Source organism: Panthera tigris, chromosome A1 (assembly GCF_018350195.1).
Source record: "Panthera tigris isolate Pti1 chromosome A1, P.tigris_Pti1_mat1.1, whole genome shotgun sequence".
NCBI classification, from domain to species: Eukaryota; Metazoa; Chordata; class Mammalia; order Carnivora; family Felidae; genus Panthera; species Panthera tigris.
In genome coordinates, this window is record NC_056660.1 from 203,856,168 (window position 1) to 203,882,158 (window position 25,991).

Here is a 25,991-nt window from a genome sequence, read left to right on the forward strand (position 1 = left end):
TGAGAACAGTTAGTTCAAAACATGACTCCCAATGCCCTCCCCATCTTTAACCAAAGTTGAACTTTATTTTAAATAAATATTTAAAACTTCTTTTTAAACTCTTAAATTTAGACAGAGAAAACCCCCAAGAAACAAATGGACTCACAAAACAGAGACTCTGTTGCCTGCTTTCCCCGGTTGAATTTGTATGCAGGCAAGCAAAGCCATATGGAAACTACTCTCCCTTTGTCATGCCGCTAAGAGTTAAGTGCACTACGTTTGTTCCTAGTCTATCTTGTGAAATAGAAGGAAAGCTGTACAATGAGACCATCAGTAAAAATCAGAATAAAGAGCAGAAGAAATGCTTTCTATCCAAATGCTATTCCATCTAGCAACTGAAGAAAAATCCTAAAAGTAAAACATCACTTATGTTCCAAGGACGACTATTTTCATTACATACAGATCATGTGTTTCAGGCTTAAAATTCAACCTTTTCATTGAGAAAAAAAAAAAGTAATAGTGCCCTTTCTCCCTTCTAATCTCCCCTACAACTTTGCATGGAAGATCAACTTCCCTTTAAAAGGCTAGGATATATATATATATTGTAAGCATTTGTATTGAAAATGTCCCATGGGGCGCCTGGGTGGCTCAGTCGGTTGAGCGTCCGACTTCGGCTCAAGTCATGATCTCGTGGTCTGTGAGTTTGAGCCCCGCGTCAGGCTCTGTGCTCACAGCTCAGAGCCTGGAGTCTGTTTCAGATTCTGTGTCTCCCTCTCTCTCTGACCCTCCCCCGTTCATGCTCTGTCTCTCTCTGTCTCAAAAATAAATAAACGTTAAAAAAAAAATTAAAAAAAAAAAAGTCCCAGATTTCTAAATGAAACTTACTGATAAAAACTGAAAAAAAAAAGGCTAGGATAATTGGTTGAGGGGAGTGAGCACGGGGGAGGGCAGAGGCGTGGGATACAGCCTCAGGGACTGAGCCTTCCCACATCCGCCCACTTTCTTCAAAACTAAGGCGTCTGCAGGCAAGGAGCTGAGAGCACAGCAACTCTGATAGGTTTCCCTGGAGCCTCCTGTTGTGGTGCCTGTGGTTTGCATTCAGGTGGGGTCATCTCCCAGCTCGGAGATGAGACCTGGCACCACCTCCATCCCAGGGGGGCAGAGACCGCTCCGAATCAGCTGCCCCTCCCTCCAGCTCACCTGGCTGGGAGCAGGGCCAGCCAAGCGTGTGGCTGCCTCTGGGCCCATCCTGTCCACGGCCTGACATGTTTAGGCTCCTCTGTGCTTTAGTTACCAAGGCCAGGCTGGTAAGCGGAAAGCCCAGTGGCCCGGGCCCCTTCTGTGCCCCTCCCTGTCCTCTCTGCTTCAGTTCTGGATGACATCCTGTCACAGTGTTGTATGTCAGGGAAGAGGGGTCATGGTTCTATACTTCCAGAAGTTGCCTGGGAACTGAATTCTAAGAAACAACGACAAGGGTCAGAAAGTGCATTTGCACAGTCCTCTCTGTGCAAGGGGGCCAATGGGAAGTGTAACACATTTGTGTACTAGACGCTGTGGTCTGGGCCTGACACTCCAGGCCCTTTGATTCTGCCCTTCCTAGATAAACCGGGTGGGGGCTTATGCTATTTTGGCTAAATCTTCAAAATAATTACAATTTTGTAGAGAAAACAGAAAATGCTGGTTTTGCAAGTTTGGGTTGGCTCTGATCACGAGGTTGAAGATGTGACAATTTTTTTCCCCTGGGATCCCAAACTCCATTAGGGCAACAGTTAACGACATCCTCCCGAATATGTTCCGGTTTCCCTGCCACCTGGTCACACTTTCTGTGGCATCTCTGTTAGCACAGAGCCAGGGTTTGGAACCGGGGTGCTGAGAGCCCGAGGGTGGGCAGAGGAGGCCTGGAGGCAAAGGTCTGTGACCCTGACAGAAGAGGGTAAGGAACAGATACATATTTGTGAGGGCTTTCTACCTTTCGGGTTATCTTTTTGCTCACGTTCAGATTTGGAGACTATTGGGGTGGTAATAACCCGTTTTCATAAAATGGGCCCGACTCTGCTATTTCTTTATCCCGTTTAGCTCATTGTGCCTGCACAAATAACTTGTTTTGTTTCCACTGAGTTGGCTCTCTGTTTCTGAGGCAAAAACAGAAGAACTGTACCTCCAAAATCTCTCTTCACTCAACAGTCAATTCAACAGGCATTCAAGAGAATTACCAAACATATACGCTTCCTGTCTGACTGTATTCACACAATCCTGCCTAGCCTCTTGGCCCGTACCTCTCTGTAGGGTCAGCCATAACAGAGAAAAAGTGCATTTGGTGCCCAACCTTGTCACCTCCGTGGGTACATCCAGGAGACTGCTCTCACACCTGGGAAGTAGGGAAGTCCAGTAGGGGTTGCTAACTCAAAGTATTTATTTGTAAATCGAGTACCCAGTTTTGCACTAAAAATGGTCTTAGAGCACACCAATAATCACTAATAGTAAAGAATCAAAAGTCAATTTGGTAAGCGCAGGCATTGGATTTCTGTATCATTATTATTTTAAAGGATTACTATATTATAAACAATAATAGCAGCTACCACTTGCTGAGTATGTACAATGTGCCAAGCACTGTGGTAAGCGTGTTTCATGTATTATCTAAAACATCCTCACAAGACGTCATGACACCAGGTCTGTGATCTCCGTTTTGCAAATGAGGTGACTGAGTTGTGAACAAACTACTTTGCCTGGTGTCTGCAGTGAGTGCCAGCCAGGCTGAGATGTGGCTTTGTTGGCCCTGAGCCCATGTCCTGAACTGCTCACCACGTCTTCACTCCCTTTCCCCACTCCTCAGTGGGGGTAGATGGCATCCTCCTTGGACTGACAAACACCCCCACCCTGGGGTAAAGGGTCCTGGCTAACCTTACCTCTCGGCTTAGGCCTTCCCCGGGAGTTGGGTGGAAAAGGGGAAATGATAAAGTGTTTGAACCTAAAAATTTTAAAAAAGCAAAAAGGGACAACGTAAGAGTGAACAGAAAGGGAAATAATTCTAGGGGAGAAGTCAGAAATAAACAACTTGGGTGGTGATGATACCGAGAGACTCTGTTTTCACTCTTCCTCTGTCGTTTTGCAAGACAACCAGTCAAAATGGAACGGAAAAGGATTACAGTTCCTTACTGAGTATAACTAATTTAACAGGAGCATTGTCCATTTTTTACATAGAAACCAAGCTGAGTCTTTCAAAACATACATCTCTTCTAAAAGCCCACCACAGATAAAGTCAGATTCAAAGCCCGGCCGTGACCAGCAAGGCTTGGCACAGTCTGGCTCTGGCTAACCTTCTGACGTCTTCAAACATCGCATCCCTACGTCAAAGCTTGTGCCATTCTTGCTGGCCTCCTGCTTTCCTCCAGCAGCTCAGCCTCAGGAGCTTTGCACTTGCAATATCCTCTGCCTGAACAGTTCCTCCCCCCACCCCTGCAGATATTCATGTGGCCTCTCTCACTTCACATATGTCTCTGCTATAATACAACACGCCAGCAAGGCCCACTGCGACCTCCTCATCTAAAGTATCACCAAGCTCTCTACACACACACACACACACACATACACACACATACACTCACACTTATCGACACTTTCACATACTATCTCACATACGTTTACACATTCACACATTTTGCACATCCACATACCCACTTTCACACATTCTCACATGCACATACTATTCACCCCCTTGCACACACACTTGTACACACTCCACACACACTCATGCATATTCACTCTTGCACCTACACTTTCACGCACTCACACATATGCTCACTCACTTTCACACACTCACCCTCAGACACTCTCATGCACATGCATGTACTCATATACAGCGTGGACACTTTTTATCCTCTTTCTGGCTTTTACTTTTCTTAATAACCCATATTACCAGCTGACATTTATTTTTAAATTTTTTATTGTCTGTCTTCCCCAATTGGAAATGAAGCCCATGAGTCTAGGGCCTTTACCTTTTTTTTGTAATCAATGCTATATCTCCAGTGCCTAAATAGTACTAAACACGTAGAAAGGGCTTAATTAATAATTTTTGACTAAATGAATACATTTAAGTCATCAAAATAAATTATTTCCATCTCCACCACTGCATGCAGTTCAGTATACTTTCATCAGAAAATCCATGGAGGAAAAAGTCAGAAAGGCATGAAGGCTGCACCTTCTAATATAGAATAGCTGTGTGGATCCTGGGCTCTTGAAGCCATGACGAACCCCATCTGTCCAGTGGCACGAAAAAGTCTCTAGTTCAGGTGAACGGCACTTGGTGAACTTAGGCTTCCCAGAAGAATCTGCAGAGTAAACAGAAAAGGCAAAGCATGAAATCAGGAGGGTAATGTATGGTCCTAATAAAACACCTATTTAAAGTGGTAAAGAAGAACCACTTTTTCTAGACACAGTCTTTTCCTGGGTCACAGTTTCAGAGCTTGTTGCCTGCCAGTTATTTCTCTGTCAGCTCTTGATTCCAGGAGCAAACTGTTTTGTCTTCATTGCAAACATTATTTTTTAGGGCCTATTTAAGAAGCCAGAGCTAGAGAGAAGGTTTATTTGGAAGGTGACCCTAGGGACAGCAAGTAAGGGCAAGGAGGAGTGGGAAGGGGAGAGTTACCATAGTGGCCAGCTAGGGCCCAACTCCACAGTGGACCCTCTGAAAAGCTGTAGAGTGTGTCCTAGAGAAGGATGGGAGGCTGGGCTGTTTATCCACCAACTCCCACCACCCATTGCTTGAAGGCTACCCTGGGGGTGTTCATGCACCTGCACATGGGCTGAAGGTCCTGCCTGACTTGGGAGAGGCCTGGGCAGGCACCTGAAATGTCCCGGCAATGTTCATGATGGCGACTGTCCACCACAGATGCATGCACTGACATCAGGTGGGACAAAGGATGTGGCGTGGGATCACAGCTTCCACTATAGGGCCCTTCCTCCCTTTATGGATTGTTTGATAAAAAGCCACTTAGGTTTGCATTCTTTTAAAAGATTCAGCCATTACATGCATTAAATAGATGATGACTAAAAAATTCATGCATACGTATGTGTCAACTCTAGTTTGGGAAGTGATGACTGCCCCTAAGTGTTAGGATATTAGCCCAAACTCCTCTGCATCTATGAAATCTGCAGCAGACAAGTCTGAGGCAAAACCGACTTTTGTATATCAATTCTCATTGTTCTCTGACTTCCAGGGCCTTTTTTGGAGATAGCCAAGTTTCTTTTTTCTTTTTTTCCTCTCCTTATCTGATTCTACTTCAATTATACTGTAAACTTAATACATTTGTTCTCTGATCTAAAGCTCTCATCCCTGAGCAACAGGGAGGCTCTTAATTTTAAAGTATCTTTATAAATACTTTAAAATATACTTTAAAAATAAACAGCATGCAACCAAACACATAAAAATTCCTGATTCCAAGTTCCAGGTTCACATCTGGTGTTCTGAACCAAAACATGCCTCCTTTTTTTCCTTTGTCAACCTCGTAATGAATGGGATGTTATAAACCTTCTAAATAAATCCATCATTCAACTATCCACTCGACAAACACTTACTAAACATCTACTTAGTGCCAGGTTCTCTTCCAAGAGTAGAGCAGGAAACAAAACTGCTAGCATTCTGGTCCTTATGGAATTTCCCTTCTGGTGGGGGCTGGGGGGAGGGGGAGTCCCATGTAGAAAAATGAGCAGGGTAAGGACATAATGGGCTGGGAAATAGAGGCCCCATCCTCCTTCCACTAACACCCATATTTATGCAGCAAAGAAGCTCAGGCTGGGGAAATGTGTCCTTGTTTCTGAACACCTGCTGCCCCAAATAGTCTGGCCACAAGAAAATGAATCTTCAGGAAATCCTGAGTTGCAGATAGGTCCTGCGACCTATCTGCAGATAGGGGTGGCAGAATGTCTTTATTAATAAAATTCCATGGTCATATTGTTGTAAGAAATATTCCTTTTCCTGTATTAGCTAAGGGATTCACAGAGTTTTGGGGAATGGATAGGATCTGCTTGGTACCAAGGGCAGATGGTCAGCCCTCTCTAGATGGTCAGCATTTAAGAACCCCCCTGAGAGCACTGAAGTGTAGGAGCCTGTGTGAGCTGCTACAAGTGAATATAGTGAACAGGGTGTGTGTTTTGTTAGGTAAGCACCTATTATACGGTAGAGTATCTGGAAAAGTTCCTTTTTCTATTAGCTGAAGCACTGAAAAGGGTATTTTCAGATCCTTCCAGAAAATAAGTAATTCATAAAACATATTTAAGCCACCACTACTTTTAATTCCTGCAGGTGTGAGGAGAGTCTTGCATATTGTGACTACTCCTCTGCATGCAAGGCAAGAAGAGGAAATGTGCCGGGTTGCAAAGTGAGAGATCCGTGTTCTAGTCCTGGCTCTGATACTATTTAGCCCTGTTCTTCCCAAGCTGTTTGGGCCTCAGGCTCCTCAATAGAGAGGCTGGAAGAGATGAGATCCAAGGTACTTTACAACTTCATTTTTACAATGAAATGACATATACCACCACTAATAACAATGTACACAACCAAAACGTAATTTTGGCATTTGAAACAACCAGAGAGCACCAAAAGGAAACACTACTCAGTTTCTTCTATTTTCTGTGCCACAAGCCTGCCACATCATGGCAAGAATAGTAAACCCAACTCAAAAACTTGAAACAGAAAGGAAAAAAAAGCCCAAAACTTTGTTAGCTGGGGAGAAAAAAACCTAAAAAATTTAATTTAAAACACATTTTTCTTACTTAAACATAGTACTCTTGTTTATTCTGTTTCCTTTTAACTCCAGATGTATAGAAAGCCCTGTATTATCTTCTCATTATACATAAGAAATAGGAGATTTCTGGTTGTGGTGCTAATGTGATGAAGTGTGTGTCTACACAGGCATTCAGATACAGACCTAGTGCAGCAAAGCTATTTTTAACTTGTCTTTTTTTGGTGTGTATTTTCACGGTCCACCCTCCTTTCCCTACCTTCCTCCTTTCTTTTCCTCTTTCCTTCCTTCCTTCCTTCCTTCCTTCCTTCCTTCCTTCTTTTCTTTCTTTCTTTCTTTCTTTCTTTCTTTCTTTCTTTCTTTCTTTCTCTTTCTTTCCTTCCTTCCTTCCTTCCTTCCTTCCTTCCTTCCTTCCTTCCTTCCTTCCACATGGGTATGTCCTGCTAAGTGCTGTAGACAGGACTAATTCTCAATGGCCCCAATGATCCCTGCTTCCTATCATTTATAAGCTTATGTATTTCATCTCCTTGAATAACTTGCTAATCTAATCTACAGAATGTGGCAGCATCGAGGGGATGTTGTATCTGTGATTAGAGTATGAAAACTGTGGCTTCCACCTCAGCAGACTTTCATTCTTCTTGGTTTTGATGAAGAAAGCTGCTGTGTTGGTGAGAACCACATGAAAAGGGACTGAGAGTGGCCTTTGGCCAATAACTAGCAAGAAAATGAGGCCCTTAGTCTAACAACCCTTGAAGAACTGAATCCTGCCAGCAACCACACAAGCAAGGATTGAAGCTGATCCTTCCCCAGTCTGGCCTCAGATGAGACCAAGCCCCAGCTGGCACTTTGCAGCCTTCTGAGAGTCTGAGTAGCAGAAGTCCCAGCTGATGGGTTAATTTGGAGGAAGGATAGGGAATAATATTAGCTGAGTTTTATTTATACTGAATAAATGAATCCAATATATTAGAACTTGGAAGTGGTGTTCAACAACGGCATAAGCCACTTTTCTTAGCAAATGGAATGCCTCACAGTGCGTGTGGGGAAGTATGTAATTTCTCTGTTGGAGGCAAGAAGAACTGTAGTGTAGCTGGCTGCTTAGCTCCTTCTCTGTTGCTTCCTGCTTCAGCTGTTACTACTGTGGCTGAAGATAGCTGGCATTTCTAATGTTCAGCTCCTTAGTGTCATGCTGAGGTTTTTCCAAGTCTAAGATGTACTGGCTTAAACTTAAAATGAGCACCTCTCTGATTATCTCTGAAAATCCTAGTAGAAGCTTGCCTTTTTTTTTAAGTTTATTTATTTATATTGAGACAGACAGAGAGCGAGAGAGAGAGCGAGAGAGAGAGAGAGAGAGAGAGAGCAAGAAAGTGCACATGCATACATGCAGGGCAGGGGCACAGAGAGAGAGAGAGAGAGAGAGAGAGAGAGAATCCCAAACAGGCTCTGCACTGTCAGCACGGAGCTGGAGTGAGTCTCAAACTCATGAACAGTGAGATCATGACCCGAGCGGAAATTAAGAATCGGATGCAACTGACTGAGCCACCCAGGCCCCCCAGAAGCTTGTTTTACATTTCATTATAAAGACAACAAATGGCTATTATACATTCTCAGGTCCTCTCTGATGAGCCACAAACAATAATTTTGAACTAGTATAATTCCTGCTCTTTCATGGTTTTTTTTTTAGCCTAAATCTAGAGACAATGTAGTTCAATATCCACTTATAGTATCTCTGTAAAGAATGCTGCACTTCACAAGAGAGCCTACCTTCAGCCCTTACTAGAAGAATTGAGTATTCTAACTCGAGTGGTCCCACATTTTGAAGAAATGTTAGTATTAACACTGATCAGCACTCAAAATCTTGAGAACAGATTTGGTATTTATTTTTATTTTCTCTTTGGAGCCTTTATTTTGAAAATGTGGATTTTGACTTGCAACTCCATATTTATTTTAGTTATAATTACCATGTTACATACATCACCTTCCATCTTATATCATGTTGAATACTTTACATATATTGTCTCCTTTAATACTAACAATAATTACAGAAGGTGGGCATTATATCCACTTAGAGATGGGTGAAAAACTGGAGTTTAGAGAAGTGAGTTGCCCATGTTTATACAGCTGTAGGAAGCAGAGGTGAGACTGAAATACAGGTGGTGTGTGATTTTAGGTCTAAAGTCAGAACTAGCAAAAAAATAGTAGCTTTTTTGTTAGACAATTTTCTCTGGCTTCTCAAAAAATTCCCAGAAGGGAAAAATGACAAGCTCAGATGTGCTCTTAATTCAATTCTCAGAAATCAGTAACCTGGCAAGCCCTAAGAGCAGCATTTCCTAATTGTAATTGCACAGTGGAATCAACAGGGGAGCTTTAAAAAATACTGATGCCTTGGCCTACTCCCAGAGACTTAAGTCAATTTGTCTGGGGTGCAGCCAGGTTATCACTATTTAAAAAATTTTTTTCAATGTTTATTAATTTTTGAGAGACAGACGGAGACACAGAGAGAGGGAGGGAGACAGAGAATCCGAAGCAGGCTCCAGGCTCTGGGCTGTCAGCACAGAGCCCAACACAGGGCTTGAACCCACGAACACTGAGATCATGATCTGAGCCAAAGTCAGACGCTTAACTGACTGAGCTACCCAGGCGCCCCTGGTTATCACAATTTTTAAAAGGTCCCCATGTGTTTGCAATGTGTTTGCAATGGCACAGGCTGAGAGCCATGTAGAGAAATAAAGTTATAAGTAAGCACTGAAAAGTTGGCTTTATACATTATTAGGTTCTCTGATCAGTTCTAGCAGAGCTTTGTATCAAGAGTAACTCTTGGTTTGAGCACCTGGCTGGTTCAGTTGGTAGAGCATGCAGCTCTTCATCTTGGGGTCGTGAGTTCAAGCCCCACACTGGGCGCAGAGCTTAAAAATAAAAAAAGAGTGACACCTGGTGTAAACTCCCATGAGCTTCATACAGGAGAGTGTGGGAAAGATATGAATATTAACTTTCACCTCAAAAGAGTAAAATAATCCTTCATGACGAGCACTGGAGAACTAAGAGATAGTTTAAACAGGTGCACAAATGGTACATGTCTCAATGCTAATCCTGCCTAAACTTCTGATAAGACTATAAAATGGTAATGGGAATTATTAAGAAGTTAAACTGGTATTCCTACTGCAGTTATCATTTAGAAAGCTTGAAGAGGGTTTGACCAAATTCACGTCTTTAAATGATGATCGAATGACAATGTGTTCAAACTGCAATGATAGAAGAACAGTGTCAGAGGGAGCTGGAGGTCCCTCTGGTTGCAACACGTCACCGTTGACAGTGACCATGGCTGATTCTGCCAGTCAGACCAGCTGGGGTGGCCAAGGTCGGCTCCCCTCTTCACTGGCCAGTGGCTCTCCCCTTGGGGGGAGATGATCTTCCTGACAGTATGCAGAGTGAGAATGTCAAGTAGCAGTTACACACTGAAGAAGTCTTGTGTTCTTACTCTCCCTCATCAGACATGCTTTTCTATCCTCTACTCATGACAAAGAAAAAACAAAAACAAAGGAAATCTCACGCCAGTTCCCAAAGTCGGCTTGGTGCTGGGTGTTAGGGGAAAGGGAAGAAGAGGAGGGGAAGGTTGGTGGGAAAGGACAACCTTCTTCAGAGAGCTCTGGGTTGTGGACTGGAAGGCACTCAGCAGTCATCTGCCCCGAAATGTGGAACATCCACTGGACCACATCATGAAAGAGGAAATATTACAATGAGAGAGAAGCATGACATACATTGGACCAAATGCCTTTTGGGTCCTTTTTGGTAGATCTGAGCTCTGCTACGAGTAATCATCATATAAGTGTTTGCTGTGGTTATTGTTTCCATGCTCGCAGTCAGCTGGGACTGCCAATTTATGGTTTGTTAACTGTTGCTACCTATGAAGAGCAAATGCTGAGCATGCTGCTAGATCTGAAATTTATCCTGCATTTTACATGTAATCATAAGTCCACTAGTGCTAGTTAACACATATGAAGTGTATGTGGTCATATCGTGACAGCTATTTCCCTCACGGTTTAGAGGTGATTTTCTGTGGTTATCTTCTAGATAGTCATAACTACTGAAGTCTGAGTTCTAGATAACTAGAAGATGTTGCTATATTATTATATATTAGTACTGAAATAAAAAAAATCCAAGCACAGCCTTTCTCTGTGTTTTCTTGACAAGCAGTTAAAAAAGAATGCTGTAAGTCTATGAAGAAGCAGCAGGAAGGAAAATTAGGGGCACCTCAGGCAGGCACTGTGGGGCTGGCCCAAGAGGATCTCTGGAACACTGAGAATGCTACGTGATGCTTTTCTCTAGTGACCTGGGTACCCGTGGCACAAGTGTTATCAGCTTCTTGGCAATGATCTTTTCAGAAAAAGCCCATTAAAACAGAAGAGGGCTGAATTGGAATTTGGAGAGTTCTGGTTCTGTCATGAAGAGTCCCTCCAACTATTTCAACTCTCTGAGCCAAAGCCACCCTGAATGGAATGGGCTGGGTGGTTGAATCATATTTTTAAGGTTTTCCATTTCATTTATCTGTAGAGGAATCCAGCCTGTAAGTATTTTCTGGGGCTTCCTGGGGATGGGGTTCTGTACTGAGGGGTCCTGGGTTTTACACAGTACTTGTAAACAGATTCAGAGGACTAAGCCTCCCCCCCACCGCTTGTGGGGGTCCTCCCTTTTGAAGCTCTGCTTTGAGGCCACATATCTTTTTCCAAAGTACTTCTGTCATTTACAAAGTGCTCTTCTTTCTGAAGAGCTTCAGGAAATCAGTTATTCCTCCTTATACACACTCCCTTTCACTGAAGGTCATGTCCTTGATGGATGCTGGTCAAAATATGGTAAAAGAAATCTGTAAACTTCCTGGTTGATCACTATTGTCAAAAGTCACTGAACTACTTTATAGATAACATAATGTTAAAGAGCACATTAAAGAAAACTGGTAGGCTTTTGTTTTTAACCTATGCCATTGCCAAGTAGTTATGAAACCACAAACGCTGAGTTTGCGTAGGCTATTGGCACAAAAGGCCGTGAATTAATGGTAGAAATTGGCAAAAAAATTTAATACAGTATTTCATGTTGGACAATACTGAATGTAAGGAATTCACCTTCATAGTTGCTTTCCTTTATGGTTCTCCGAGGCACTGAGGAAAGCACAGCTGTAAAATCTTCTGCTTAGGTACTTACTGTTTCAGAGTTGAGCCCAAGCGTTCCCAAGTTCTTTCCTGAAATGTTCATCTTTTTCTTTCTATTTCAAATTAAACTCTAGTACGCTTTTAAAAATGGATTCTTGGTGCATTAAAAAAATTGTAGGGCTGACTAAAATAAAGGCTTGGTGATCGTGTCCAGGTACTTTAGGATGAATGTCAAGTCAACTGAACTGAATGGCAAGTCGTTAGTATCTTGGAAAAGTGTTTTTGGCACACGCCGTCTTCCAGGACATAGACCTGAACAGAGTCTACAGGCAGCTCATGTGGATGGCAATGTCAGAAAACAGAGTGTGACCTACTACTACCAGCACTTAAGCATTTATCTTTTTACCAAAACTTACTTTCTGTTGCTTTATTTGGTTTTCATGGAATACTTTATAAAATGTGCTGAATTTACTTCCCTTCTTAGGTACTTAACGATTGAACATGATTAATCCTGGTTTTCAACACTCAGAGGCGTTAATCAATCATCTTTCTCCTCTTTCCTTTCTTGTCAATAGCACGTAGCTGGTGCATTTAGCTTACTTAGTGTTTTCACATTATTTCATTTAATTGTCCTGGACAGAGTGATCATATACTTCTCTAGCTAATTTAAAATTTTCTCTCTTCTCCCTAGATTTCATCAATTCTCTTAAGACTCACAGGGCTTCTTGGTGGAATGACAGGGACACTATTTTCCTTGGTGTTTTTTCCTCTGGCTAGAGAGGGAGATGTGCCAAGGCAGCTATAAGCAGCCCTAAGTTCCAACAGTGTAGCCTGCTGGAAGGTAGAAACAGGAACATCACTTCAAAGATACACATTTACTGCCCTGCAGAACTGACCTAGGACAAAGAATTGCCACGGTTTCATTATTAAAAAAAAAAAAAAAGATTCCATATAGCATGGTTTTGAGATGTCCAAGTAACAATTAGCCCTACATTCAATAAAATCTATTTTCTGTTTGGTTAAGGTAAGGGACATCCTAGATAAATATCAAATAATTATATAATCAAATATGTTGGATTATATATATTACAAATGTATTTATAATAGAAATTATACATTATATTTATAATAGAAATTACATGTTATAAAATTATGACACAACAGAATCAAATATTAAAGATAATATAATCACATAATTAAAATATAAAGCAGGAGGATTAACTAACTGGAGTAGGTGGAGCTTCTGGACAGCATGTACAATAGTACGGCCACCACAGAAATACAGTTAGGAGTTCTTCAAAAAGTTAAACAGAGTTACCTTATGACCCGGCAATTCTACTTCCAGATATATATATACGCAACAGAAATGAAAACATACGTTCACAGAAAAACTTGCACAAGTATGTTCATAGTAGCATTAGTCTTAATAATGAAAAGTAGAAGCAACCCAATGTCTGTCAGCTGATGAGCAGACAAACAAAATGGCATAAACATATCATAGAATATCATTTAGCCATAAAAAGGCATAAAGTACTGATAACGTGCTACGCCATGGATCAAGCTTGAAAACGTTTTGTTACACGAATGAAGCCAGACACAAAAGGGTACGTATTAATTACATTACTCCATTTATAGAAAATGTCCAGAATAGGCAAATTCATAGAGACAGAAAGCAGATTAGTAGTTGCCAGGAAATGAGGGAAAGGGAAATTGGAAGTGACTACTAATGGGTACGGGGTTTCACGCCAAAGTTGAATTGATGGTGGTGATGGCTACACAACACTGTGAATACACCAAAACCTACTTTTAAATGGTTAAAATGGCAATTTCTTAATGTGAATTTTATCTCAATAAGAAAATCTATCTAAACTTTTTAAAGCAAGAAGTTATACTTACTCTAAGATTTATTACATATAATTTAATTTTTATGTTTTCTAAGCCTTACCTTTTCAATTTGAAAATCACTTTTCAGGGGCACCTGGGTGGCTCAGTCGCTTAAGCGGCCGACTTCGGCTCAGGTCACGATCTCGCACTCTGTGAGTTCGAGCCCCGCGTCAGGCTCTGTGCTGACAGCTCAGAGCCTGGAGCCTGTTTCAGATTCTGTGTCTCCCTCTCTCTCTGACCCTCCCCCGTTCATGCTCTGTCTCTCCCTGTCTCAAAAATAAATAAACGTTAAAAAAAATTTAAAAAAAAAAAAAAAAAAAGAAAATCACTTTTCATTAATTTTAATGAATTTTAACTTTAACGTTGCCGTGACACAAGAGGGATCGCCAACTCACTGAACAGAAGACACCACTGAATCCTTCGGTCCTATGAAAATATCCTGGATGAAATTTAAAGTAATTGCGAATGGGGCTGTCAGGTTCTTTTTTTTTTTTTAAGTTTATTAATTTATTTTGAGAGAGACAGGGTGTATGTCATGCATGTGAGTGGGGGAGGGGTGGAGAGGGAGAGAGAGAATCCCAAGCAGGCTCCGTGCTGTCAGCGCAAAGCCCCACACGGGGCTTGATTCCATGAACCATGAGATCATGACCTGAGCTGAAATCAAGTCAGAGCCTAACTGACTGAGCCACCCAGGCACCCATCTTTTTAATGAGATTATCCCAATTCCTGAAAAACAGTAGCTGAAGAGTCTATAGGCAGAGTTAACCTGTTACATGCTGGAATCCCCTGGGGTTTAAAAAAATGCCGATGCCTGAGTTACAGGCTTCAACTGGAAGGTAATTTATAGAATTATCAATTTAATTATCTGGTCTTTGGATTTTTAAAAGCTCCCCAGTGATTTTATTATTTATTATTATTACTATTTTTTAAAAATTTTATTTATTTATTTTGAGAGAGACAGAGAAAGCATGAGCAGGGGAGGAGAGAGACAGAGAGAGAGACAGAGAGAGTGACAGAGAGAGACAGAGAATCCCAAGCAGGCTCTGTGCTGACAGCACAGAGCCCGACTTGGGACTTGAACCCATGAAACTGTGAGATCATGACCTGAGCCAAAACCAAGAGTTGGACCCTTAACCAACTGAGTCACCTAGGTGTCCCAAAAGCTCCCTAGTGATTTTAAAGTGTAGCAGAATTTAAGAACTGCTGACTTACATCTTTTTCCTTCTGAGCCCAGAAGGCATTGTGCTTGTTTTTCACTGCTGGAGCCTCTTGTCTGGTTCTCATATGCAAGTTGTTGGCCAGGAACAGGAGGAAAAAGTAAGTGTGGGGACATTCTAATCCAAGCCTAAAAGTATGGCAGTGCTTTGCCAACATCAAATCTCTGTCACTGAAAAATATGAACCTCCTGAAGTTTAAGGGAAGCGTTCTACTGCCAGAAGAAACCAACTGACAAATGAGACTTTATTTTCCCCATCTTGTAATTTTGCTGAGGTCACTTCATCCTCGTTGATAATGATATATTCTATCACGTAATTTCATTTCCAAAGTTTGGAGTTTCAGATGCAATAAAACATGGTCTTTTGTAGTGAGCACACCAAAGTTTTTTGGTTGTAGGATTAACCACTACATTCACCACTCAGTTATTGATGCGTTCATTTATTCAACAAACAAATCAATGAACACCTGCTTATAAATCAGGCTTCAGAGTAACACGTTCACTTGCTGGAATAGTGTATTTGGTCCAAGGATCATGACACACAAGACAGACCATTTTATTTAAACAGGCTGGCCCCATTCCCCGAGAAAGAGAATCAGCCCAGTCATTCTTCCCTAACTTTTGCTCTGTGTACGTTTTCTGGCTTGGTGGAATTGCTATTACCACTTTTGAATTCCCAAGTCTATATTCAGATTGAAAACCTGTTCCATGTATATATTTCTATTTCCACAAAAGAATGGCCAATATGATAAATACAAGGATAAATATGGTGGATGTGGACATGGTCTCCACAATGCAGAAGCAGAGAACATTTTTTCTATAAATACTTACACAGGAACACAGCTTGTCATTCTTTTGTGCGCATGTTTTAATTTTTAAGGTATTTATTGCTACAGTAAGGCAGCTGTGTCACACTGCATTCTCCTAAACCAAGTGTCCTCAACCGGGGACGAGCTTCCTTCCCAGGAGACATTTGGCAGCGTCTGGAGACATTTTTGATGGTCACGACTGGTGGAGGGAGTGATACCGGCATTTAGTAGGGAGAGGCCAGGGGTACCGTGAAACACTCTGTACTGCACAGGACGGTCCCTACAACAAAGAGTTATCTGGTCCAATATGTCAATAGTGCCGTGCTCCAAACAAATAAAACCACTAACTTACAAAGTAGTTCTCCAAAATTCACATATGTACTCACAGTGAAAAAAGCTAACATAAAAATCTACATCTCCAATCTCCTCTACCCCTTTACCTCTCTAAACTCTTTTTCTGCTCAACAAAGAAAAAACACCTTGCATTTTTAAGTCCTTCAGATTCTGTTTTATTTTATTTTGTTTTCTTTGGATTTTTAAAACAGACTTCCACACAGACATTCCAAATTTTAGTTATTCAAGAAGCACTTATACACCATCTATCATGTGTAAGGCACTCCCTAGGTGCAATGGAAATTTTAAAAAGAACATGACAAATGGATTCTGCCTTTGAAGAGCTATATAAGCTAGTACAGGAAATAATACATGTACATATGAGAAGTAGCTAACAATAAAAGGCAGTTAAAGATAATAATTGCTTTAAGAAACCAGAAAAAGTAGTGAATAATAAGAGCTGAGGGTGGAGGGACAGAGGAAGGTTCCAAAGAGGACCAAGGAGAGGGTGATGAACTCATCCCAGTTTGCCAACATGGAAAAGTGCTGACGGGTGATCACCAACCAAATGCCACTAGGGACACATCTGTACACAAAGTTAGTGTTATTTACCCTCCTAAGTACTGAATCAGAATCTGCATTCTCACAAGATCCCACGTCATCTGTATGTACAATAAAGACTAAGAAACATTGACTTAAGGCAACTGACTGCCAGCCAAGGGCTCTAACTGGATCAGTGGTTCTCAACTCTGGCTGCACATTAGACTGACTTGGGGATCTCTAACAAAATACCTTCTAGAGATCTAATTTAATTAGATTGGATCATGCCTTATACAACATTATATGTCAATTTTATCTAAAAAAAATAACACTATTTCAACATATTGAGTAAAAAGATTGGTGTGATGCCCGGACATTGGTATTTTTTCTAAGTGCCCCACATGACATGTGACTCTAAGGTGCAACCAAGGTTGAGGACCACTGAATTAGAACAATGAGCTTCTATGTTAGATTAAAAGGTCCCTCAAATACCAAGTCCTGTGTGGAACAAACCAAACAAGAATTAGCAAGGTGAAACAGCATGCATTGAATCTCAGGGGGAACTGGACAAGCCCCTGTATACAATAAGGATCTGATGTTGAGTGTGTCTGTGTTGGCTCAGAGGGAAAGGCAGTGTGGTAAGAGCACAAGCCTCTCTTGTGGGTGACCTTGCTGGGGTCTCCCAGTAAGGTCCAGCCTTAAATTCCACTTGTGTGGAGCAAAACATATGCTTACAGCTGTGTTTCAAGGGTTCTAAAGTTGCAGTTTCAAGTATATATGGCAGTGAGAGTGCAGCTGCCTTAATTGTGGGAGTCATGGAAGTTAGTGTTAGATTCTTTGCCATAATCCTGGGAGCAGAGCCAACCCTAGGCTCCAAGATGGCCCCGTGTCAGTCCACACAGGAGAACAGCCATAGTCGGCTTTGTGGGAAACTTGCAACTTCTCAACAGAACACGTTATGCCAATCCCTGGCATCAATCGACTGCAACAAATTTCCTAAGCCTTCATAGTTCTTCATTCATTGGCTCTTTCTGGAGTTCTTTGTTGCAGAAATCTGTGTTTTTTAGAGAGACGCTTCTCAAACTTTAGTGTGTAAAGGCATCACCTAGGGGTTTCGTTAAAATGCAGTAAGTAAAATTCAGTTAAGTGAGGACTGAGATTTTGCAACTTTTGTTAAGTTCTCATATGCTGCCGATGCTGCTTCTGGTGACCACATTGTGAGGAGCAAGAAGTTAGATCTGTGCTGTCCAATATGATAGCTTCTAGCCACATGTGGCTATTGAGCATTTGAGATGGGGCCACTGTGACCAAGAAATTGGATTTTTAATTTTATTAAATTTTAAGTAGTTTACATTCAAATTGAAAAGTGAAAATGGTACAGAATTTTTTTTATTACATATAACTTTATTGTTTCAGTAGGACTACATTTCACTTTACTGAAAATTTAGTGTCCCAATTGAGATGTGCTGTAAAACACACTGGATTATGAAGAATTATTAGGCTAAAATAATGTAAAAATTCTTAATAATGTTTTTATCAGACTGATTACATGTTGGAATGATAATACTTTGGGTATATTGCACTAAGATATAGTATCCAAATTACTTTTAGCTGTGTTTCACTTTTTTAATGTGGCTACTAGGAAATTTGAAATTGCATATGTAGCTCCCATTATATTTGGTTTAGATGTAGAACTGCTTTCAAAGGAAAACCATATTTAATTAAAAAGGAAGAATTCAGAAAATATATCGCATCGGGCTTAAACATGAAATACCTTTTAAATGTTGCTAAATTGGCAAACTGTAGATTATGGTGTAGCTCTAACCCCCACTTCAAAGCATCTATCTCCTCTGGTCCACTCTCCTGAGACAGTCAGAGTTTTCATCTAGTTCATAGATGTTCAAGGGCTCCTCAGCAGAGCCCCTAAAACTTCTTTAATTTTCTTTCCTACCTTTTTTTCTTTAAAACACACCCGCCCCCATTTCTGATCTTAGATCCTTGCTAAGTAGGGCTAATATGGAATAGTAGAAAGAGCACAGGCTTGGAGGCCAGCGGGATTTAGGTTTGAATCCCAGATGTGCGACTTACTAGAAATATTATATAAATTTTGTAAGCCCCAGCTTCCTCAGGTATAAAATGAGAGCAAAATATCTACACAGCTGATGAAAATTAAATCAGATTATTTACAAAAGTACCTGTCATATGGTTGGTTTTCAACAAAGAACCACCACCATTACTAAGAGAACAAATTCAGCGTTTCTTGTGGATCCTGACTCCATCTATTGATATTTTTGAAATAGATCAGGTCATTATGCATTGCAAGGACTTAGCCTAGAAGTATACCTCATAATGAGAATCCAAAGCACTGGAATAGTTCACTTAGAAAGTCATTTAAGACTAGGCAAATCTCTTCATAATCCATGAAAATGGAAGCTACCTTCTTATCCGTGCACCTACTTGGTCTTAAATGTAAAACAAACTTAGCTCAGAAGTAAGGGACTCCCGAGGTTCAATGGCATGATTTCTCAAAACGACACTACTTGTATTCTGGACCAGATAATTCTTTTTTGCAGGGGGTTGTCCTGTGCACTAAATATCATGCATAGGATATTCAGCATCATTCCTAGCCTCAACCCACTAGATGCCAGTATCACTCCCCTCTCCCCCAGTTATGACTAACAAAATGTCTAGAGGGACATTGCCAAATGTCCCCGGGGGCCAAAAATCACCTCTGGTGAGAACCACTGCTCTATGGGAATGTATCACCCACTTTATAACTCTGATTATATTAAACTCTGATTATATTAAAAAAATTTTTTTTAAATCTTTTAATTGTTTTAATGTTTATTTATTTTTGATTGAGAGAGAGAGAGAGAGAGAGAGAGAGAGAGAGAGAGACAGAGCGTGAGCAGGGGAGTGGCAGAGAGAGAGAGGGAGACACAGAATTTGAAGCATGCTCCAGGCTCTGAGCTGTCAGCAGGGAGCTGACACAGGGCTCGAACTCACGAACTGTGAGATCATGACCTGAGCTGAAGTCAGACATAACTGACTGAGCTACCCAGGTGCCCCTAAAAAAATTTTGTTTTAAGTTTATTATTTATTTTGAGAGAGAGATAGAGATAGTGAGTGGGGGACGGGCAGAGAGAGCTGGAGAGAGAGAGAGAGAGAGAGAGAGAAAGAGAATCCTAAGCAGGTTCTGCACTGTCAGCATGAAGCCTGATGCAGGGCTTGAACTCATGAACATGAGATCATGACCTGAGCTGAAATCAAGAATCAGACGCTCAACCACCTGAGCCACTCAGTTGCCCTGAATATAATTAAATTGTAAAATTGCATTTAAATAGAATAATTTTTACTGTATAGAAGTAAAACCATTTCACTTAAATGATAGTTCTTTTTAATTTTCATTGATTGAGTTCCTACTATGTGCTAAGTTCTTGCCATTTGCTTTCTCATTTCATCCTTAAAACTCTTCTGTGAGGATGTTGTACAAAAGGATATAATCTTCATCCTATAGGTAAAGAAGCTCAGCTTCAGAAAAGGTAAATACTCTTTAGTCAAAAACCAAACTAACAAGTAACAAAGCTGGGATCTGAATCCAGATTTTTCTCACTTCAAAGGTTTTTTTTCCCCTCATATGCTGCACTGCCTCTTTCCGTTTTAGTTGGGTTTTCTCTTCATTGTAAGGTTACTTTTTTGGCATTAGTCTCAGAGTTATTGGCTTTTATGAACTTGTAGAGACTAGAGCTTAAAGGTTAACTGTCCTATACTTGATTTGAGAAGATCTTATACTTCATCTTTTACCCTCATTCTATGAAGCACATAGGAAAAGCATCTTTATTATCAGAACCATATATATTTCCTAGAGAGCAATGTCAGATCCCCTCATGGAAATAAGAAATAGTCCTTGCATCTGTGAAGTTTTCAGTCTGGTGGGAAAATAAGATTTACAGATATGAAACTATGTGAAAATAAACGTTTTAGGATATATTGGAATAGAAAATGAACTATTTCAGGATATAGCTATATAGAACTTTATAAAGAAAGGAAAGACCAGTATGAGTTATAATAGACCTAGAACCTTTAATAGAGAAGTTCTGGTGGGAAATAGACAGAAAAATGGTGATCAAGTTTAGGAAGCAGATCATTTAAAACAGGCATTATAATTCCAAATTTGCCATTGTGAATTAAGGGAAGAGGTTAGATGTATATTGCTGAGTATCTAGTTATCTGTTGGTTGGACAACTCTTAAGAATCATGGTCCACATTTGCCTCTTTCTCTTCCAAGTCAGGCTTTCTGCTAACTTCTAACCAAAAGATGGATAAACACATAGAAGAGTCAGAGAAGCAACATTTACTTCAGACATAAAAGAGGATTCTGGGAAAATGGCTTTGACAGCTTCAAAAAGAAAACAGTTTATATGTAGTCACACACAGTCTTAGAGCTAGTCAATAAGGCCACCATTTCATTTTACAGATGAAGAAAATGATGTTCAAAAAAAGAGAAGTGAATTGGCCAAAGTGGCACAGCTGGTAAGAAGATTTTACTTCCCTCCCTGAAGAAAAATCATGGTTGCTAATTGTGGTCATTATTATTTACTTTGGATCTACCAACCTCTAAGGCCCTACCAAATTTCCAACCGTCACGTTTACAGAGAGCAAATCCTGAGCCTTACAATCCACGACAATATTTTTTTTAAACTTTATTTTTACTTATTTTGAGAGAGATAGAGAGCAGGTAGGATAGAGACAGAGAGAGAGAAGGAGACACAACCCCAAACTGCTGCTGATAGCATCACAGAGCCTGATACGGGGCTCGAACTCATGAATCACGAGATCATGACCTGAGCCGAAATCAAGAGTCGGACACTTAACCAACTGAGCCACCCATGTGCCCTGACTCCACAACAATATTAAGACCATGTTCAGGGTTCCAGTGATCAGAAAAATAGGTATCTGAGTAGGCATTTTGAAAGCTTGTAAGAAACTAAACTAAAGCATTATTTTAAGTACTAATGGTCAACCATGTAATGAGTTCAGAATTCCATGCATAATCAACCTATTTTATTACACTAGATGGCAGCAAATAGGTATCTAGGTGTATAGTCAGTAAACCAGGAAATTGAAAACAAAATGAAACCACACAAAGACTGAGTCTAAATTTGCCTAAATCAAGTAAAAGTTCCCACAATTATCAAGCTCTTGCATGCTCTTGAACATTCCTAAAGAAGTTGTCGTTCTTCTTACATGTTTTTCTATGGAGGTTCCTCCTTACACATAGTAGGGTGCTAAGAATTGTGATGAACCGTTCAACATTGAATTGTGTAACCACTGATGCTTGAATAGGTAGGGCAGTATTTTATATATTTCCAGAATCCTTGTCCTGGCTGTCAGAGGCAGAGCAATCATCAGTGAGTGGGGGATAGGAAGTAGTGAGAAGAGGACTTGGATAAGATGTTGCAGGATAGGACATCAGGATGCATAAGACAGAAAAAGCATAAAAGAAGGCTGTGAATGCTGGCAACAGAGGTATTTAAAATTAGAAAAAGTAGGTTAGATAATCACTAGTGGGACTGAAAGATTATCTAGGTTATTCTAGCTTATTGTCTTCAAAGTGGACCATGCAAGCTGATCTATTGGGGAGTGAAAACACTAAAACTTTTATTTCTAGGTTTGGTATATCTCAAGTAGGATGGAAATTAAGGTTTAATAACACTGAACATTTAGAGTCACACGGAGCCTTCACTCAGCCTGTGTGTCAGGGTCACAGTCATATTTGGTAAGAGAGAAACCCTCAGAAAGAGTGGGAGAGCCACCGGTGGTTCAGAGGATGAGTTAGCAGTTCCTTTACTTGTCTCTTCATGTTAGAGTTATTTTTCATGTGGAGTTATTCTACATGGCTGATTTAATGGATAAACACATTATACTGATATACATTCTGGTGGTTGATCATGAGGTAACAAACAAGTGGCTTGAAAGGATTCACGTAAAGAAATCTCATATAAAAAGTAACTCTAATGGTGCCGGCCCATGTCAGCAAGAAGGAAATGAGCTAATACTGTTCTTATTGTAGAACAGTCTCCAACCAAATCTGACGGGAAGTTCACTTCCCAAATGGGAAATTATCCTAAAGACCGTTTGAAATACAGATTGACATCTACTACAACTAGTGTTCATTTTTTGAACCTCTAACTTGCTGTACCTTGTGCCCCTTTTCAGGTAGGAGATAGTAATGAAAAGCAAATACTGAAGTAAATGTAACCTTCAAGCTGTGTATAAACTATTAAATGAGGACTCCCCCTGCAAAAGAAGTAAACTTCAAACACACTGAAGGAAGTGTGTTCTATTAAAGTTTTGTTCTATTAAAGTTAAAATGTTTTATAATATTGCTTGGTTCAACTTTATCAACACTTTAAAATTTATATGTTTATATACATCGTACAATGAACAAAATGTATACGATTCACAAATAGGTGAGCAATGTATATTGTGAGCATGTGTTTAAAAATTGCTTTACTAATGGCATATAGAATCCAAGTTTCAGTAACCGATAACTTTTGCAGATAAATGAATAAAAAATGGAGCAAGAGGCTTAGGGACTACCAATGTCCCAACATAGCACAGATTCCCAAATTCTTAGTATTCAAACTCTTTCCATTTTATTCTACTCTGCTTTCATTCCCTCCTCAGGTTTGACTTATAGGGTACACATTTAGGTACACAGATCCAGGGCACAGACCTGGGCTCCTCCTCCTTTTACAACTCTCCACATGCCTTCATCCTTAAAGGATTGCTCTCTGGGAAGCACAAACAAAGGTAAAAGTAATATTAAAATGGAAGCATCTGCCCATCAGATAAAATGCAACTATGTGCAAAAGACAGACTCCGATATTAGAGCAGAAAGACACTGCAGTATAAGCCAAGTGCTTATTCCTATAATTAAATCTTTTCACATGAGCCCTCATAAACAAGAAAATTACTAAAAATGTATTCTCCTTTTTAAACTGTACAGGAGAATGAGGAATGGCTTAAAAATAAAAGGTTGACATGGGTTTGGAGTAAATAGTCTGATATGCTGGGGCAAACACAAGGGGAGTTTCCTTCACAGATGAGGGGTTTCCATGGCCCTGATGGGTTTTCTTCTACGTTGGCTCCCTTTTCTTTGTAGAGTTTGGCTGAGAGGCCATAATCAATGGTCTGTGTAAACTGTGCTACAGAAGGTATGAACCCTTCCTATAGGCCAGTGCTTCCAAAGTGTGGACCTACAAGTCTGATCTACCTCCACCAGGACCACTTGGATAAGCATCCAGATTCCTGGGCTCCACCTGAGATCTACTGAATCAAATTCTCAAGAAGGGGCTATTTTTGATTTCCCTTGTTGATTTGTATACTTTTGACTTTCGATTCTCAGGCAAAATGTGCTGTCTGGTAACCAGAAAAGGAGAAGAGATCAGAGGTTCCCCGACTGGCCCAAGATCATTAGAGGCTCATCTTTGAAAGACTGTATATTCATGTTATGGGCTTCTGTAAGATGTAAAACTTCTGGCTCATCAAGAAAATTAAACACTAGAATTAAACACATTTAAGGAGAGATTGTAAATCTTCATTTTGAAAAGGACTTGTTTAAGCTCTTCTAAGATGTACCTTTGCCTAGGTGGTGGGTAGGGCACTGAGACAGATCCAGCTAATACTACACACAACTATGTTCCAGAAACACATACATTTAATGCTCAAGATAACCACAGATGGCAGTTTATAGATGGGAAATGTAAATGTCCTCCTAAATTCATTCAGCTGGTAAGAGGCAGAGGTGAGATTTGTACCCAATCTCTGAAACTCACAACCAGTGCATTTTCAACTGCCTTTGTGTTGCTACCTTTCTAGTTCTAAAATTCAGGGTACCACTGGCAAACAGATGAGAAAAAAGGTAAACTATAGAGGAAACAGAAAAAAAGAAGGAAAGGCTAGCATATTTGACAAAAGAAAAAAGGCAGGCATTCCTTTTGACTATTTTATAGAACTACAGTAACTTACAACAGACGGGAGTAAAGGAATCTTTCTAGACAGATGACTTAGCACCCTTGAAGTTGTAGGTCAACAAACAGGAAATACTCACTTGGTTTGAACTAGAACACAGAGTTCCTGTCTTAGAAATTTTATAGGACTGTCAACAGTGACAAGTGGTTGGGTCAGCTGTTGAGTTTCACGTCTTCCATGGACAGAGCAGGCTTAATAACCCTGGAGCATGGTTCAGTACTGATTTAAGAAGCAATAGCTTTCAATTAGGAGCTACAGCTGCCACTTCCTACATCCACCAAGATTTCTTGGGTGGTCTTTCACCACGCTGCAATTATCAATGCAACTTTATTTATGGGCTCAGACAGGTCTTAGGACAGAGCAGGATAGTTGTTATCCACTGAGTCAATACAGCTGCTTGGTTAACTTGCCCTACGGTGCAATTTCACAAGGTTGACATTACTTTTTCTCGTGTGTTTTGTACTCGTGTTTTTTGATCAATGAATCGGAACTAGCTGAACAAACCTGAGCTTTAGAACAAGGCAAGGGTGGTAGAAGGAGCTAAGGCTTTGGGGCCAGTGTGCCCTGAGTCTGAACCCTTGCTTATTTGATTTTAGGAAAATAATATCTTTTCTTGTAGTCTGAGTTTCCTCAAATTCATTGAACTGGGAATAGTAAGAGTAATCTTACTGAATTATTATGAGATTGAACTCTAAGAAATGCCTGCTTAATAAATGTTTATCATCTTCTGCCCAGGATATTTGGGTGATTCATATTTCATATACTGAAGTTGATTTAAATATATTTGTTATAACAAGAGCTAACATTTATTTGGTACGGCCATCTGTCAGACCCTATGCTCAGAGATTTTGATGTATTATCTCATTCAATCCTTTTAACTGTGGTATGAGATGGGGACTGATGGTACCCATGGATGGGAAGCACCACGCCCAGGAGGTCTCATTTCAAATCCCATGCTCTCAACCTCTAGATCACCACTTCCTATTATTCTAGAAGAAGAGTTCTACATCAAGAAGACATAAGGAAGTGGCATAGCACAATGGTAATGAGTAAGAGTGCATGAGTAGGATGCCTGGGTTTGACTCATGGTTCTGAACTTCTCAGCTATGTGGGCAAGTCACTTATTCTCCCTGTGCCTCTATCTCCTCATTTGTTAAATAAGGATAACAGTAGGATCGTTAGGATGACTCATAATGATTTAAAATACGTAAAGTGCTTAGAACAGCACGTGGTAATGTAAGCACTACTGTAGGTCTTCAACACGAACTAAAAACAACTTTTTTCTTGCTCCTTTCAATGATTACAAACCTTCCTC

The 25,991-nt window shown here is 40.4% G+C and overlaps 1 protein-coding gene across 9 annotated transcripts in view; it reads right to left on the reverse strand.

Annotated features, from left to right (window-relative positions):
- GHR (growth hormone receptor) overlaps nt 1–25,991 on the reverse strand; it is a 272,255-nt gene that overhangs the window by 27,562 nt on the left and 218,702 nt on the right. For all 9 annotated transcript variants that reach the window (XM_042995553.1, XM_007095431.3, XM_007095429.2 and 6 more), the window contains one exon: nt 4,178–4,307. In XM_042995553.1, the coding sequence (XP_042851487.1) occupies nt 4,178–4,307 (130 nt within the window). The remainder of the gene's footprint in view (nt 1–4,177; nt 4,308–25,991) is intronic.